General features: G+C 35.4%; 1 protein-coding gene across 5 annotated transcripts in view; it reads right to left on the reverse strand.

The window, feature by feature from the left end:
- Window positions 1-491: 491 nt before the first annotated feature.
- The window catches only part of LOC135196887 (vesicle-fusing ATPase 1-like), a 53982-nt gene continuing 38158 nt past the window's right edge, over window positions 492-16315 (reverse strand). For all 5 annotated transcript variants that reach the window (XM_064223661.1, XM_064223663.1, XM_064223664.1 and 2 more), the window contains 6 exons: window positions 15791-15923; window positions 13618-13849; window positions 11987-12120; window positions 11215-11401; window positions 8775-10054; window positions 492-5350 (listed from right to left, as the gene is read on the reverse strand). In XM_064223661.1, coding sequence (XP_064079731.1) covers window positions 5180-5350; window positions 8775-10054; window positions 11215-11401; window positions 11987-12120; window positions 13618-13849; window positions 15791-15923 — 2137 coding nt within the window. In that variant the 3' untranslated portion in view covers window positions 492-5179. The remainder of the gene's footprint in view (window positions 5351-8774; window positions 10055-11214; window positions 11402-11986; window positions 12121-13617; window positions 13850-15790; window positions 15924-16315) is intronic.

Consider the following 16315-nt stretch of genomic DNA (forward strand, 5'->3'; position numbering starts at 1 on the left):
CATATTAATGGGGGGGAGGGGATATGACAAGGTTCCCCTGCTCTTTTAATCTACCCCTGGACAGGTCTGACTTGTTTTACTTATTCATTATGATTCTTATTCCATATTATTATTAAAAAGGATGAGTTTATCCAGACCTCTGAGCCTAATTATTATTCCATAAAGGTCTGCCAGTTATTTAAGTAATGAATTTGTTTAATAATGCTGATCTTTTGTTTTGAGCTTTCACACTTTTGGTAAAGGACCTGTTGCCAGCAACACCTATGAAACATTATAGTTAGTTTCTAATTGCAATTCTTTGATACTAATTTTATTTGCAACTCACATCAGCAAAAAAATAAAATAAGTGCAAAATATGGTATTCACACAAGACAATGTAAGTATGTTATAGTGTATGTTACTAGCTGTAACAGTGGGCTTGTATTCAGGAACCAACTTAATCATAAAGATGCATCATTTTCTGCATTAGTATTTGTTTGATAATGATACCATTTTTATGTTCCACTTTTAATATCTTTTAAGGTCATACTGTACAGGACTGGACAGAAAAGAAAAACAGGTGTATTTTCACTTTTTTGATTAAGACACTAAAAAAAGTACACTTAATTTTTATCAGCATTTTAAGGGAGACAAGGACATACGTACTTTTCACTGTGGCAAAACAGTACTATTTAGAATTTTTTCTGGATTTCCCAACATTTCAGTTACTCTTCCATAATATCCATCTTTCAAAGGCAAGACTTCAAAATACAAATTTCCCAAAATATTTTCAAGAGCAAACAAAATAATTAACAACAGGATTTGGCAATGAAAATACACCATGACCACAACAACCACACATGGACCCCTATAGAAAAATATGTAACGTACTCACTGAACGTAAACTGATACCCTGAACAAAGTAGACAGCTTTGGGATTATAGCAGAACAATACCATTCACAAGTTAAGAATAGAAGATGGTTCAACAAGTAGCCACCAACCGTGCTATAAAGGAGCATACCATTCGCAGAAAGGATTTACGATTTTCATGAATGGGAATGCTAAATCTGATCAAGTTGGCAATGCTAACTAACACTCAAAAATAAATCTTTTTTTTCAACTAAATTTCTGCCTACCTTTATTACACACTTTCAATAAATACTACTCATAACTATATATGTATACCTTCTATGTAACAATAAATTCGATAAAAATCAACTATACATAAATATACATAGCCAAAGGGGAATATGGTCCTTTGGATTTCGGTGCAATGGATATGCAAGAGTTACCGACTGGAAATAAGTGGTACTGTAATTCCAGAGACACTTCTAGTCATCACTGGAAAGACTGAGGATGAGTAAACAAACAGCAATTTGGAGAGATCTAGCGAGTCAATTTCCTATCACTTTACTATTACACAATGTTTAGTCCTTACTTTGCACGTAACTTAATTGCATATGATACAGAAGAATAAACTGAGTAATTACTCATTCTCATAAAGTTGTTTTCTTCAAATAAAGTCAAATTTTTACAAAAGAATAGTTTTACAAATATTTCTCATCTCATTCTCAAAATATAGAAGACATACTATTACTGCTTCGCATAATTATGATTATGGTATGGGTCAGAAATGTGGCTCCACTATAAAAATATGTCATTCTTTCATCAAAAAAAAGGTACCCAATACCATTGTAAGTGCCTGAAATATAAACTGTGCCTAAAGATCTTTTCTTACTCATAACTCACCTACTTTATCGTTAAATGGTGCTTAAAAAAAAGCCAGGAAAGACGGGATATTATCATTTGAATGACCTGCAGTTCAATGAGCTGACCAATTGATTCTCTTGTGATTTACTCGGCTAACATAAACTGTGATGAAATGTTGCCATCACAATAAGTTAAGTCAATAAAATTACTAAATTATCAAATTAACAAAAGCAAGCTTCTTGCAAAGCCTTCAAATACAAGTTCCCCAATGACAGAAGTCTTGTTGAATGTTCCCAAAGGTGGACTGCAGGCTTTAAACATTCATTTTCTTAAAAGTAAATGAGAAAGCAATGTTGCAAAAGTTACTTAGGTACAGAGAAACAAAATAATCACACGAGCAGTGCCACTTGAATGGAATTTACATTTCAATGTATTTATTTTCATCTAATCTAGTGATTCTTACACGAGTTCATTATATTCAAAAGAGAAGCCATTGAAATTTTTGTAACGAAAGTCTCTACAGAACATCTGAATTCTTATTACATTCCATTGATTTAATGTTCAGATGAAGCCACTTCATATTCCATTCATTCTTTTTAAGGATGAGGTGTATATGGTCTAAAATCCTTTGTAGTATATCTTCCACACAACTACTTGTTATTCACCGCTAAAATAATGTACGTTATATATTTCACTGGTTAAATTCTACAGTGTTCTGATATGAGAGATAACTGGCAATGGTAAAAGTAGTTTCCAGCAAACACTACATATTATCTAAATGTATAATACTGAAACAAAAACCTGATCAAATGAAATTACAGTGCTAAACTACGTGGCGGAAAGTGAAAAATCCAACAAGATATATTAGTGTGGAATGTTAAATATTTCCATGTACTATTCATAGGAAGAACAAATCAATGCTTAACTAGGACCTGTCACTATATTACACAGGGACAACCAACTAAGAATCTACCAAGAAGATCATCCTGTTCTTCAGTGGATAAAATAGGCCCATCTTAAACTTCTGCCAAACAAAACTCTTTTCTCCTCATTATGCATAACAATAGAACAGCAACTTTCTAAAGAAGACCTCATTTTAAAATCACGCTCTAGCCCTCACTGACAGGCTCTAATGAGCCTGCCTCTCAGCATGATGTCTAATAACTAGGACCACACGCAAGCAAGCAACATTTGCATATCAGTCACTGTACACATTTCCCAGGAAGGCTTTAGTTATTACAAATATCATGATGCCTTACAGTTCAACACTTGTAGCATACCTAGGGAACTGAGGCGGCACTGAAACCCTGACTCCTTGCATGGTAACTGCATTTTGCACAGAGCAAAGTTCGTGTAAAATTCAGCCAACTCCTAACTTCATTCCAGCCACCAAAAGTTCTTATCTTTGTTGAATGCCAAATGAGGTCTATTTTATGCAACTGGAGCCTCCCATCTCGTTGCTATGCCTAATCATTGCTTTTCTTTTTTGCAACCAGCAGCTTTGAAGGTGGATGCTATGTTGCAATCTTAGGATGGTCTCGGGGGTCCACATCTTTCCTCGATAGTGGTTCAACATGACTGATTCGTGACTCATCTTAGACCTGATGTTAACGTATTCCAACAAGTTGTGCACTCTTATGCTTTAGTGTTTTCCTTCTACCTTCTAAAACAGGGGTAAAAGACAACACTACCCGATGTTGCTCCAAGTACAACAAGGGCCCACCCTCAAATTTTGCCACGCCAACAGGATAGAGGTCTGTAACTTGCGTGGCAGAAAGTCACTATCTCCTCTCTCTGCATTTCTTCTGTAAAGAGCATAGTTCTTCATAAATCTCTTACATGGTATGCATACACGAGTGCGTACTTACTAGATTCTACCTTTTTCTGATTCTATCCCACACTGGCTGTCCAACTGCACTTCTTTTAGACTTAGCCTTTACACCCACTAACACAGCCCTTGGACTAGAACTTGGTAGTCAAGTAGTAATCGTTAACATTGCCTGTTAAAACCCAGGTGCCTGGTCTCCACAGATATCACTCCAAACGATTCACTATCCCTTCCCTTTCAGACTTACAGGGGACTGACAGAAAGAAGTTTATCCTGTGTTCTGTTAGGGCTCTAAACAGCGATATTGCCACCTAGATTGTGAGAATACCTCTAACAATGCTTATTTATTAACCCTTCATCTTATTGCTGACCAATCTCCACAAATTTAGCAGCTTTCACCTTCATACGAGAACATTAAGCTTGGGGTCTGACTAAGTCATAATTACTAAACAACTTCAACCCATTAATGAAGTCAAACATACTGTGAAAGGATTAGTTCATCTCCTTCAGGACTAAAACTTAATGCACTCTTTGGCCTTCCTATGGAATATAGTAACTTTACTTTCAATTCCTACCCTTAAAATTTTTCTGTCCACCTTCAACTAATCTGCCAGCTTCTAAACCAGCCTATGCCAAGCTAGAAATGCCTATTGCAGAAAGGTAACAATCAAGCTATACAACATTTTCTTTTAACAAATTGTCAATTTTCCTGATTCAGGTAAGACTGTATATCATTTTCTCACTTAATAGCATCACTTTATTGGAGAGCTGCAATCTATTCGAACTGCCTCCTCCCAAAATATATACTTGACTCAGTATATATTTCTATTTACTCCTTCCTGTAAATATTTAAACATTTTTTTGGAAACAAATTTTGTATTTTCTAGATTCAAACCATTGTCTTACACTGAAGTCTTACTTTCCTCCCTAATGACTGGGGCATATACAGATCAACTCGAGACTAATGCTTCACACAAAATAAAAGGGTGAGAGATTTGAGGTGACCTAACTTTCAGGCATTTCTCATAACCCCCTGAAGAACACAATCTTCTTGGTAATTTCTTAATTGCTTCTTCATGATGAAGATAGGCTCTAGTAAGGCAGCAGTCTGCATCAACTAAACATTTTTTATTTGCATTTTTTAAACTCTCAAATCTCACATGCAGGCTTCAGCTACAGAAAGTTATGTTTCCGGTTTTCTTTTATCATCAACAACTTGTTTCTAAAAACTACAATAACATTGTAGCATTACTAACCACATAAATCAAATAAGTATGTTAGTCCCACAGGACCTATGTTTCTTTGTGTGTAATGAGTCAATTCCAAATAGGCAAATACAGTAATATGATACTCAGGAAGCCACTTAGTTTCAGAATTGTCATTAATCTGATGAGTTTGTCAATTTCCCCAAAATAAATACTCTTATAATTACTCAAAAAATTCATACAATTACTCAAAAAATTGAAAGACTGATAATGTAACGATTTTGAACAGTTGCATGTGTGATATACATACTGTAATTTAGTTTACGAACTCAACTTGATTTTTTTCTAGAGACACACAATTCTATTTTTACCTCAGTTTCTAACTGATTTACATTAAGAGCTAGCATATCAGTAATTCATAACTTTAAGGAAACACTTTCTGTAACAACAACTTAGTTACAACTCGGGGGTATAGATGCCTTCATCCTCCAGCAAGTTCACGAATGCGGCCACTCTTTTACGAGACTCAACTCCCTTCATAACTCTCATGGAATCGAGGAGACCAAGCAATTTCTTCACTCCAACAAAAACCTTCCCGTCGCTGATGTGACTCATGATGGAATCAACCTGAATAAGAAAAGTAAAAACTTACTAACAATAAAATCTAAATCCTTAAGATCATTCTATTTGTAACAGGCAATATTACTTATACGTATACAATAAGATCAAAACTTTTACAACAAACCAGCTTCAAATATGCATTTCTTATGCAAAGGTGAGAAAATAGACCATTCAAAACTGATAGGTGGGGTAGAACTAGTGGCTTCTACTTAAAGTAACTAACACAGAAGGGGGATAGCAACTAGTACTTCACTTTCAGCTCTTGATCATCCTGCAGTTACATAAATCCATTCTGCAGGGCTGGAATGAAGGGGCCTGTGTAATATAGGAATCTGGATATGTTACACTATTATAACACTAACATTGCTTTACAGATCTTGATCATCTTTTTCATAAACCTGAAACCTAATACTTTACATAAAAAAAGATAAACTTGAAATCTAATATTCTACATAAATTGAATATCCTGTTCACAGGATCTGAACATGGCTGCAAATAGTCAAAATAGAGGTTGGCGGTATGTGTAAAATAAATTTTTCAAAATTTAAGAAACCTGGCTGTACATAGTAAATCATGGTAAATATTGTTACTTACTGAACACCAATGCATGTGTTGAGGATCATAAGGGCAGCATTAGAAAGGGCAACTAAAACTCAAAACAATGAGTTACTCCAGAAATTCACTAAATTCACTACCTTCACTGCCAGATAACATTGATATCCAATGCACTTCTGTCATGAAAACTTACTTAGAAGTGAATTCTCTAGAAAACAGGGAATAATGACTAAAAACTGGATTCAATATGTGTGATCAACCATTACTCAGTGTAGGTGAGGACTGCCTCAAAGGAGAAACATTTTTTGATTTAGAATGTGTCCTGAATGGTATACAATGGAATGTTCATTCCCCAGGCTGTGCCACTGCTTGTCTCTTGCCTTTCATCTGTTCCCTTTTGTCTACAGATTAAATATGGTTGATGATTAGTAGCCCCCAACTTAATGGACCTCAACTTAATAGACTTCTGTACTTAACAGCTACATTATTATGATTAATATTTGCTATACCATATTGCCATTTCAGATATGATACATTTTTAAACAAATCTCTTCAACTGGATGCTAAGTGTAAAGTATGTGTTAATTTAGGTTAGGAACCATTTGAAATTCCTGTTAGCTGTAAGGTATCTATAATATCTATGAAACATTAGGGCCCTTGTTCCTTAAAAGACTGTTTCTTATCAGAAAACCGTACGCCCCAAAAGCATCGGTTAAGTTGATGTGCTACTGTACTATTAATGAGTAGTTTAACCAGACCACTGAAATGCCAATCTTGGCACTCTTAGAGTTAGTGCTTTCAAATAAGAATGAAATAGTGAGGCTTGTTCTATGAGGCATAAATGTCTCTCAGTGATCCTGGTAAACTACTTTTTACTATTACTAATAATAATACTATAAATAGTTTTTATGAAAACTCAGGTACATATGAAGATGGTTATCCATGAGAATAAAAAACTGATCACTGCAAAAAATGAATAAATAACTGATCACTGCAAAAAAATGTATCTTATCAGGCAATGAAGGCATACAGAACTGTGATATAGAGTGTACGACATCTTCAAAGATAAAATGAGAGATTAGTAGGTTATGTTCGTGTTGATGCTATAGGTATTACCAGCATAGCCATTGCCATATGCCATATCAGGGAGGTACCTGGTAAATTATAGAGAAAATTATTAAAATTATCAAAAGGCGGATTGGTGGAGCATAGCACAAGCAAGTGGACTAGTGGGGCATAGCACAAGCAATGTTTGAAGTAAACATAAAATGGAAACATCCTTGCTTTGTACACACTGATCTTCATTCGTCTTCTTCTTAGCTTAATCCCTATCCAGGCTCGCTGTTGTTAATGAGCCTTCATGTGCAAGCATATTAAAATCACTAATAACTATAGCATATAGCACAGGGAAATGGTATTTCTGAGGGTTTGTTTTTGACAGACACCAACCAAGTCAAAAGGGTGTAAAACCTTGACTATAACAGTGCTTGCTTCTTCTTGAGCCTAACCTTAAAACCCTAATAAGAAACAGACCTTTGTATGCTAAGCTTCCAAGTGAAATATATTAATGGAGAAAGAATTGCAAAGGGTTCTCGGACATCTTTATAGTCAGGCATTTGTATCTCAGCAATAAAGCACGAAAAACAAATGAAAGACTCAATGCTGGGCAACTCTTCACATGGTTTATTACAGCAACAGGAGTGTAAAGTTCAAATAATCATTTTGTAGATGAACATATCATTACAAAGTAGTTTCAAGGATGAGATACCATGGCTTCCCTTAAAAATTAACAAATAATTTCTCAAGAGGCCACCAAGCACTGGACAAGATTGCACTGTGGGTAAAATATCCCTCGCATGATCATCCCTTTCAAAGTCAGAAGAATAAAAACAAGACACATGAAATAAGAAAAAGTGTAAAAGGTGACATAGCCTCATCTGCAATGCACTTAGTTACCTTTTGTAAATTGCATTATCATTGCCAATTGGATGAAAATAATGACAGTGTTATTGGTAAAGATGTTTGAGCAATACTAAAAGTTCTTTTGTTAAATTTCAGGACAAGAAGTAGTACGTGTACTATTCTCCTTAGAAGGAGTGGTGTCAGGTCACATGTGTCTGCTTCCTTCCACAACAAGAGGGCATCCTTCTTTAGTGAAAAATACAACTGATGCATGATAGCAATGCACACTTAAACTACTTAAGTCTCACATGTGGAGCAGCAATTAGCCTTACTTTCTTCACCAGTCACAAGGGAAGAACAGAGCCATGAATAACTCTGGAAGCAAGCATATGCCTGTTGTTCTTTAAATAGACGAATGACTGGAAATCCTAACACATGCATCACTTTTATCGCAAAATCTATTTATTCCTCTACCAAATCATTTACCTTATATGCCATACATTCTCTACATACTAAACAATTCCTCTATCAATTCTACAATAACATTTCCCTAGATCCACATGTACTTACTATATACTGATATATCTCTTAACCACTGTCATAAACAACAAGTTCTCCAGTATAATATTTTTATTTTACTGTACAGTATATGTATTATTTTTATTTCTTATCAGTTTATCCACTAAATATCTTTTTTATCTGATAACTTTTCACACTGAAATGTGTATACTTGTATTCAATAATTATTTTCATTTTAGTTTTATCATTAGTTATTTATAAACTGGATAAGAATGCATGCAAAACAGAGGTGAATAGCATGCGTGCAGGGGGTTGCATGTGTTGCTGCTGAGATTTATATGCAAGTGTGTGAAGCAGGAAAGGGAACCATATTATATTATATGTATGTCTGTATATAATATGTGTATGTATATGCACAAAAGCTGATTCCATTATCATAAATTGTCACACCTACCTCCTCTGTTGAAAGAGCTTGAGATTCTTCTAATACCAACTTGATGTCTTCTTGATGAGCAATGTAAGGAACTCTTATAACAGCAGTAAAGACAGACAAAAGTCCAAGTTCTTCTAAAACAGATCGACGTTTTGAGGTGCAAATAACCAACAGTTTGCGTCCCTTGGGTGGTGAGGCAGACAACAAAGAGTACATTGCATCCAACACAAGACTTTGGTATCGTGGACCAATGGGTGAATAACCCATCAAGTGTTCCAAATCATTCATAAAAATGCAACTCAACTCAGAGCGATAGGCATCGTCAAATACTTTGTTAATGCGCATACACTTTGAGGATTCCATAAAGCCTACCATATCTCGGGAATTGATAACTTTGATGAAGGGGAACTCAGAGTTTTTGGCCAAATATGCTGCCAAGGCTGTTGTTCCTGCAGTTGGTGCACCTTCCAACAGAAGGCATAGACGGTCACTTGTCTCGGGAGACTTGGCTTGCTTCACAAACATGAGGCCCTTTTCAACAAGCTCATGGGTGCCTCCCCAGCTGATGATGCCTCTCTCGATAAACTTAGCCAACACCTCGTCACTTGTGCCCAGAGATGGTTTCACATCATTTTCTAGTGAATAGATAAAGTCACTTCTGGTAATCTTCAGCTTGTCAATAGCATCTGGATCAACTTCAATCTTGTTACCTAAGTGAATGTAACGTTTCAAGGCAGATGATGATGCCGCTTTCACAAGACCTTCCAATTCTGCCCCTGAGAAGTTTTTGGTCAAAGCAGCAACTTCAGCAAGATCAACGTCACGGTCTAATTTGTTGTGTTGCTTCATTTTTGAAGTTTTAATCTGAAGAATATCAAATCGGCCTTGTTCATCTGGGAGTCCGATTTCTACTTGAATTTCTAACCTACCAGGTCTCAAAAGAGCGTCATCCATCATATCTTTTCTGTTGGTCATTCCAATAACTAAGATATTATTCAACTGTTCAACACCATCAATCTTGGACAAAAGTTGGTTAACAACAGTATCATTAACTCCTGTGTTGCCTGCAACTGAGCCTCTCTGTTTGCAAATAGCATCAATTTCATCAAAGATGATGATATGAAGTCCTGAATTAGGTCCCATGCGTCTTTCTTCTTCTTCAGCTTCAGCAAACAGCCTTCTTACATTAGCTTCTGACTCACCAACATACTTATCAAGAATTTCTGGGCCGTTAACAATCTTTGGTTCTCTTGCATTAAGCATCTTTCCTATCTGTCGTGCCATAAGAGTCTTTCCTGTACCTGTGGATGTAGAAATAGAATAATTACTAATTAGAAAAATAATTTCCATGTTTCAATACTCTGACTTCCTCGTTAATGACAGATTTTTGCTAATTTGCACAATAGCCTCACCAGAGTAATAGATAATATATGTACTGTGAAAAAAAAAATCAAAAGGACCATACAAACCCAGTAAAATACGGTGATGTTTTTGTAAAATATTCTAAGCAAATAACTGCATGATGAAAAAATTCTGTGGCAACAGAAGCAACCATCACATTTACCATTGATTCTTACATAAATAATTTCAATTATAGCTACCACCCTACCTACAAGCATTTAGAAACATTCAGAGATATGAACAGACAGGGTCTTAAGTTCAAAATTTTGTTCTGTGCCCCTATTCTGCTAAGAATTTTTGCAAAGCACAAAAGAACATAAGAAAGAAGAAGAACCTGTTCCCTTTAACCCCTTCCCCGATTGCAAGTATTCTCGTGATTAGCTACCATGTATTATTCTTACAACCAAGAGAATACTCATTCATATTTGTAAAATATTCTACTTATCTTCCAGATTTAACTTGTTCTTTGATGAATTCCCATCTTCTATATTTCCTTTCCCCATAGGAGATGTTTACTATGTATTTTTGTCAATAAATGGCGGTGCATATTTTTTACTTTGTGAACTTCCAATGTCAGACATTGCCCCTGCAAAGTTCTCTCCAAGTTTATAACTTTCAAAGCAGGAAAAAATTGCTAAATTCTGATGTTGCATGAATCTCAATTTTATATTCTTCTTTTTACCTTTTCAGCATCCCAAGTATTCTTTGTAATACTGCATGAGTTAACTTGGGAATGTAATAAAAAAAAAACTAGGCACTACACATTAAAAACCAACTTATGAACAATTCAAGATATGAATGGGTGTCCAGAATGTAACTCGTTCCTTCATAAGTTGGGTAGTGACTGTATACAAACATGAAATTACAAACCTCTAATCAAAACAAAAGGCCGTACATAGTTTAAACAGGGTAACTATATTGTTTTCTTTCCTCACTAGTGACCACATCTTATAATTTGAGCTTAAAAGACCATTTCAAGAGGACTATGGCAAGTCAAATCTCAACTCCTCACATTAAAATATTACTGAGGCAATTTATAAATCAACTTTGCCATGCATACCTGGAGGTCCATACAGCAAAATTCCTTTGACGTGTTTGACACCCAGTTGCTCAGTCACTTCGGGAGGGAAGACCCTAGAAGCAAAAGCTCTTCTCAAGATCTGAATAAACTGGTCATCGAGACCACCAATTCCCATTTTCTGGAAGTCCCAGTCTGCAGAGAAGAGACTAGTGTGCGCTGATCGAACCTGGAAAAAAAAAGGTTATTAACTTAAAATGTTTCACAATACGTATGCAATGTACATATGAAAAAGATGAATGACAACAATTCACATGAAATGTAATTCATAATAACAAGGGAATGCGCAAAAACCTCCACTGGCTGTATAAATAAAAACTATTTCTAGAGACTCTGAACCTCGAAGGTTTCAATAATGAAATCTCAGTGATCAACAGCTCTAAGCTAAGAAAATTACTGAATGAATCAAAAGGTAGCAATTTTCATTACATTTAAGAAAATAATCAAGGTAAAGTTTTGTTCATGGATATAAAGTTCATAACTTTCATGGTCTACAAACCTACTTAAAGGCAGAAAAACAAATTGTTAAACAGCTGCTAAAACCAGTCAAGTAAGATGGAAGAAACAGAATATGAATGGAGGTGCAGTAAAAGGAACAAAAGGTGTTGAAGCTAGGGCTACAACAAAGATTATTAAGTAACGCCTATAATGCACCACATGACGTAACTAGTAATGTGAGGCAACTAAAAACAGTTGTTTAGCATATACACTGTACAACAGTAAGCTGAAATAAAAACTGGTAATATTTTCATACCTTGGCCTTGCCTGTCAGTATCAAAAATGATCCTTCACTCTTTTCAAATATAATGGACGAGTTTGGTTGCAAGACACCGAATTTTATTTTCCGTGCGTCTTTCTTCTTTCCTAGGGCGGCCTCTGGGTCTGCAGCTGTTGTGAAAAGAGAAGTTTTTCAGTATAAAAAGATAAGTGATGCACAAAAGATTATTAATGCATGACTTCGGTGTCAAGGAATAAGGCTTTCAATATATGTCGAAAACAACTGCTGGCAAAAATCCTAATGAAAAAAATGAGAGAGTAAAGAATAATGGTCCCAGTAATCTAAAACATTATTTAAGGCAACTTCTGAAGTTGACACCCATTTACTTTTTGGCAACATGAAAGTATTTACCATGGCAAAAATTTTAAAGCATGCAAATTTTGGAAATGAAAACTTCAAAAATATAAACATGCACCAACATATGGTAATTACAGTAGACCTTGTTTTTCAAAAACATCATTTCCAATAGGATGTATAAATCTTTCAAATTGATATCTTGTATGTTGTTGATGAAAAAAAAAAACATACAAACAACAGTCATAAATATATGGTTCAAGTAGAATACCATTAGATTTAACTTAAAAATGACCATATGAAAGAAGAGTCTAAAAGCAATTAAATGTCATAAATGTAACCTGACACATATGCATCCTAAACTACAATAAACAAAACTACCCTAGTATGGTATGGCTTCTCGGGTGACTTTGACAATGTGGAATATTTTCTTAAGGATCTGTACATGTTAGCAGGAATCATTAAAATCTAACTCAGGATTTTATTATTTGACCAAGCTCCACCCCATGGAAACCTAGATTACTATAAATATACACTAGAACCAATTACTGTATATTAAAAATCAATCAAATTTAGGATACCATGTCCTGACTAAGAAGGGGAGGGTGTCATCAAAGCTTAAAACATCATGGACATGCCTGATGACTGCTATAAATGTGTCAAGTCCTCTCCACTTTTTAAGAAGACTGCTCCAATAAGATCCTCTTAAAAGCAGTCATTGTAAAATGGGTGGAAGACTTAACTTTCCTTAGATTCCAAGGACGTAACTAAATACAGTTTTTGCCAAAGTTGAGATTATCTGTAAGCAGTGTCACATAAATTAGGCTTTATTCCTAGAGGAATTCAAATGCACCCTTAATTTTTTTCTTTCTCAAAAAAGACAATGAACCTACTCAGAAAAGTGCCATCACACACACGCACATATACAAAGTAGCCATCTCAGAACTAAAGTTTGATTGCTTGTAAATGTCCTGGTACAAGAAAGTGGTAAAATGCAGAAGTTTAACCTCAACTTTTAAGTATCTATTGTTTGTGATGCTTTTTGTATCTGGAAAAACTATAGTATTAGTGCCACATACGTACTTTACATTTTATTCCCCTATTTATGTCTGAAGCCTATCGTATTTTCATCCAAACAACATTATTCACAGTGGAGGTTTTCTTTTATCTATCTACAGTAATCACGATTTAAATCACTACTGAGAGATATCCTTCCCCTACTGAGGTCAATCAATAGACATTTACAAGTACTGTACTTAGCAACATCATAATTCAACCATAATGAATGTAGAGAGATATTTCAAATCACACACCTTCAATTTCCTTGCATGTAAGAGAGAGTGTTTTCTTATCCTGGAATTTAAAGACCAGTGGCTGCCCAACAGTAAATCCATGTCTTGCAAACTGTTCTTTGAAACTAAGACTCATATGGTCTGTATCATATGGCTCATTTGTGGTACTTTTTTTCTGCAGAAAGTCGGCTTCTACTACAAGGGTTCCAATCAACTGTGTTTGTGGGTCATGTACATATGGTTCCACTCTAATCTGTAACACAAAAATGACATCTTTATGATAAAATAAAGTTTTAATTATACTTACCCAGTAATTATACAGCGGAGAGTTTCACTTGCCAGCAATTAAAATCCCGAACTTTGCGGGTCGTGCTAATTTTCTATTGTTTTGGTGAGATAACTGCCCCGCCCACTTTTGGGGCAAGAGAGAGGAACAACACGGCAAAGAGCTTAGTTTGTTTATGCTCATCAACAGAAATCCATGCTAGGGGACGGAGGGTGGGCTCCGATTATATAATTACTGGGTAAGTATACTTATAACTTTATTTTATCATAAAATGTCATTTTTAATTATACAACTTCCCCAGTAATTATATAGCTCATTCCCACATTGCAGGAAGGTGGGAAGCATGGATAATTCTACCTCAGATTCATAAAAATACATAGACCGACAATAGAAAAAACTTTGCCAACATTAATTAAAATGTTTGTTGATTCCTTACCTGATAAGAGACTTGTAGCAGGAAAATACTGCCTCTGGTTGCCACTCATCTTATCATGTAACGGCATGGTGGTAAAGCCATGTAGCGCCTATTACATAGTGGGACCTTTGTAGTGAAGGATAATTCCGATGGCTAACAAAGGATCAAAATTAATTGCCCCTGCCCAGAGCTCACTACCAACATATCACCAGAAAAGTTTGTTACCTACAACCAAAAAAATAAAATATCCACCACCACCCTATCAAAGGACTGAAGGGTACTCCAAGTACTTCATATCTTCAGGCTGCCCATAAAACCTCACACCTGGTGTCAAGGAAAAAAATATTTTGGGAAGGGTTGCTTCCTACACTTCCTTTCCCAACACCACACCAGCTGCAAGAAACGGACACAGAGTACTGCAGTCTTCATACACCGTTTCAATGTCACAGAGATAATGCGATGCAAACACGGATTTGCATTTCCAAAACGTATTAATAATAGAAGTAAGAGATAAATTTCTTTTAAAAGCCTGAGAAGTGGCTATTACCCTAATCTCATGAGCTTTAGCCTTGCAGACCAGGAGAATGTCCTCCTTAACTGAAGAATGTGCTGGTAAATACTTGAGGCGCTGTCGTCAGTCCAAAGCAAAGGGTGCAAAATTGTCCAACATTGCCGAAAACGCTAAGACCTGACGGTTACCAAGGAAAAAACAAAAAGGAAAAAACAAAAAACTAGTTCTTTATCAAAGAACCTAAGGCTGTCTAAATGATTTCCTGAGACAGCTCATACAAGAACAGAGTACTTCACCAATTGCAATGACAAAAGGAAAGTCCAAACAAATTTCAGGAATAACTGCAACTGACAACTATAGCCATCGGCCGGCAAAAATTAACGGAGCTCTTTGTCGTGTTGTTCCTCTCTCTTGCCCCAAAAGTGGGCGGGGCACTGCTACCTAACCAAACAAATTAGAAAATTAGCACGACCCACGAATTTCGGGATTTTAACTGTGGGCGAGTGAAACTCTTAGCTATAAAATTACGTCCTGGGGAAGTTGTATAATTAAACATTTGTAATTTTAAGTTAAAAAAGAGAGATGATAAGTTTCATTATTGGTAAAATTAGCTAATAAACTTATACAGAGAGCTTTGGAAACTTGAAACATTTAAATTTATCTCCTTGTTGAGATTTCTTCAAGAAACCTCAGTATCTAGAAATAATTCTGCATTTACAAATTTTTTTAGAAATTGGTGTTAGGAGAAATAGACACCAAATTTCTCCTCTTCTTTCTGTTTACTTTAGTTAACATTCATATAATTTTGGCAATGGCATTAATATATTAAGCAATAAATATTACATAATCTAACAACCATGAAAACTATACAATGATTGTGCTTTTAGATTCAGTGACTTATACAATTGATTAGGAGAATCAAACAGCAATTAAAATTACTGTAGAATCAAAATTGACATAACATAATAAAAAGTCCTTCTACCTCCTGGTCCAAGGAAAGCAATGCTTGCTTTCTTTGAATTGCATTGAAGCCCATCGTCCCTTGCTTGACACCTCGGTCCTGCCGAATGGTGTATATATATGTTTTGCCATGATCTGCAGTAACTTGTACATACCTTTAAAGAAAACATTATGGTAATTAGAGTTTAGTAAATCACTCTTACCTTACCTAAGTACAGTACATATTATTATTTTAATATTAAACATGGAGTCATACAAGCATGTTACACTTGTGGTGCCACTGAAATTTTTACAAAATGTGTATGTAGATGTAAACAATGCAACACTGATGAAAGCAAATGAAGAAAAATTTTATTTTTAAAATCAAAAATTACTTTTTCATACAAACAAATTACATATAACACAGGTTGTACTTATCACATAGCACTTTACTTGTGTCAAAACAAATTCTATACCCATATTGTTCTGAAAGATGACCCAGTGCTTTGGCCTATGGCCCACCCTTGGTGCTCTATTTCAATCGATTTCTTCTGACCAGCCCTATGAG

Source organism: Macrobrachium nipponense, chromosome 18 (assembly GCF_015104395.2).
Source record: "Macrobrachium nipponense isolate FS-2020 chromosome 18, ASM1510439v2, whole genome shotgun sequence".
NCBI classification, from domain to species: Eukaryota; Metazoa; Arthropoda; class Malacostraca; order Decapoda; family Palaemonidae; genus Macrobrachium; species Macrobrachium nipponense.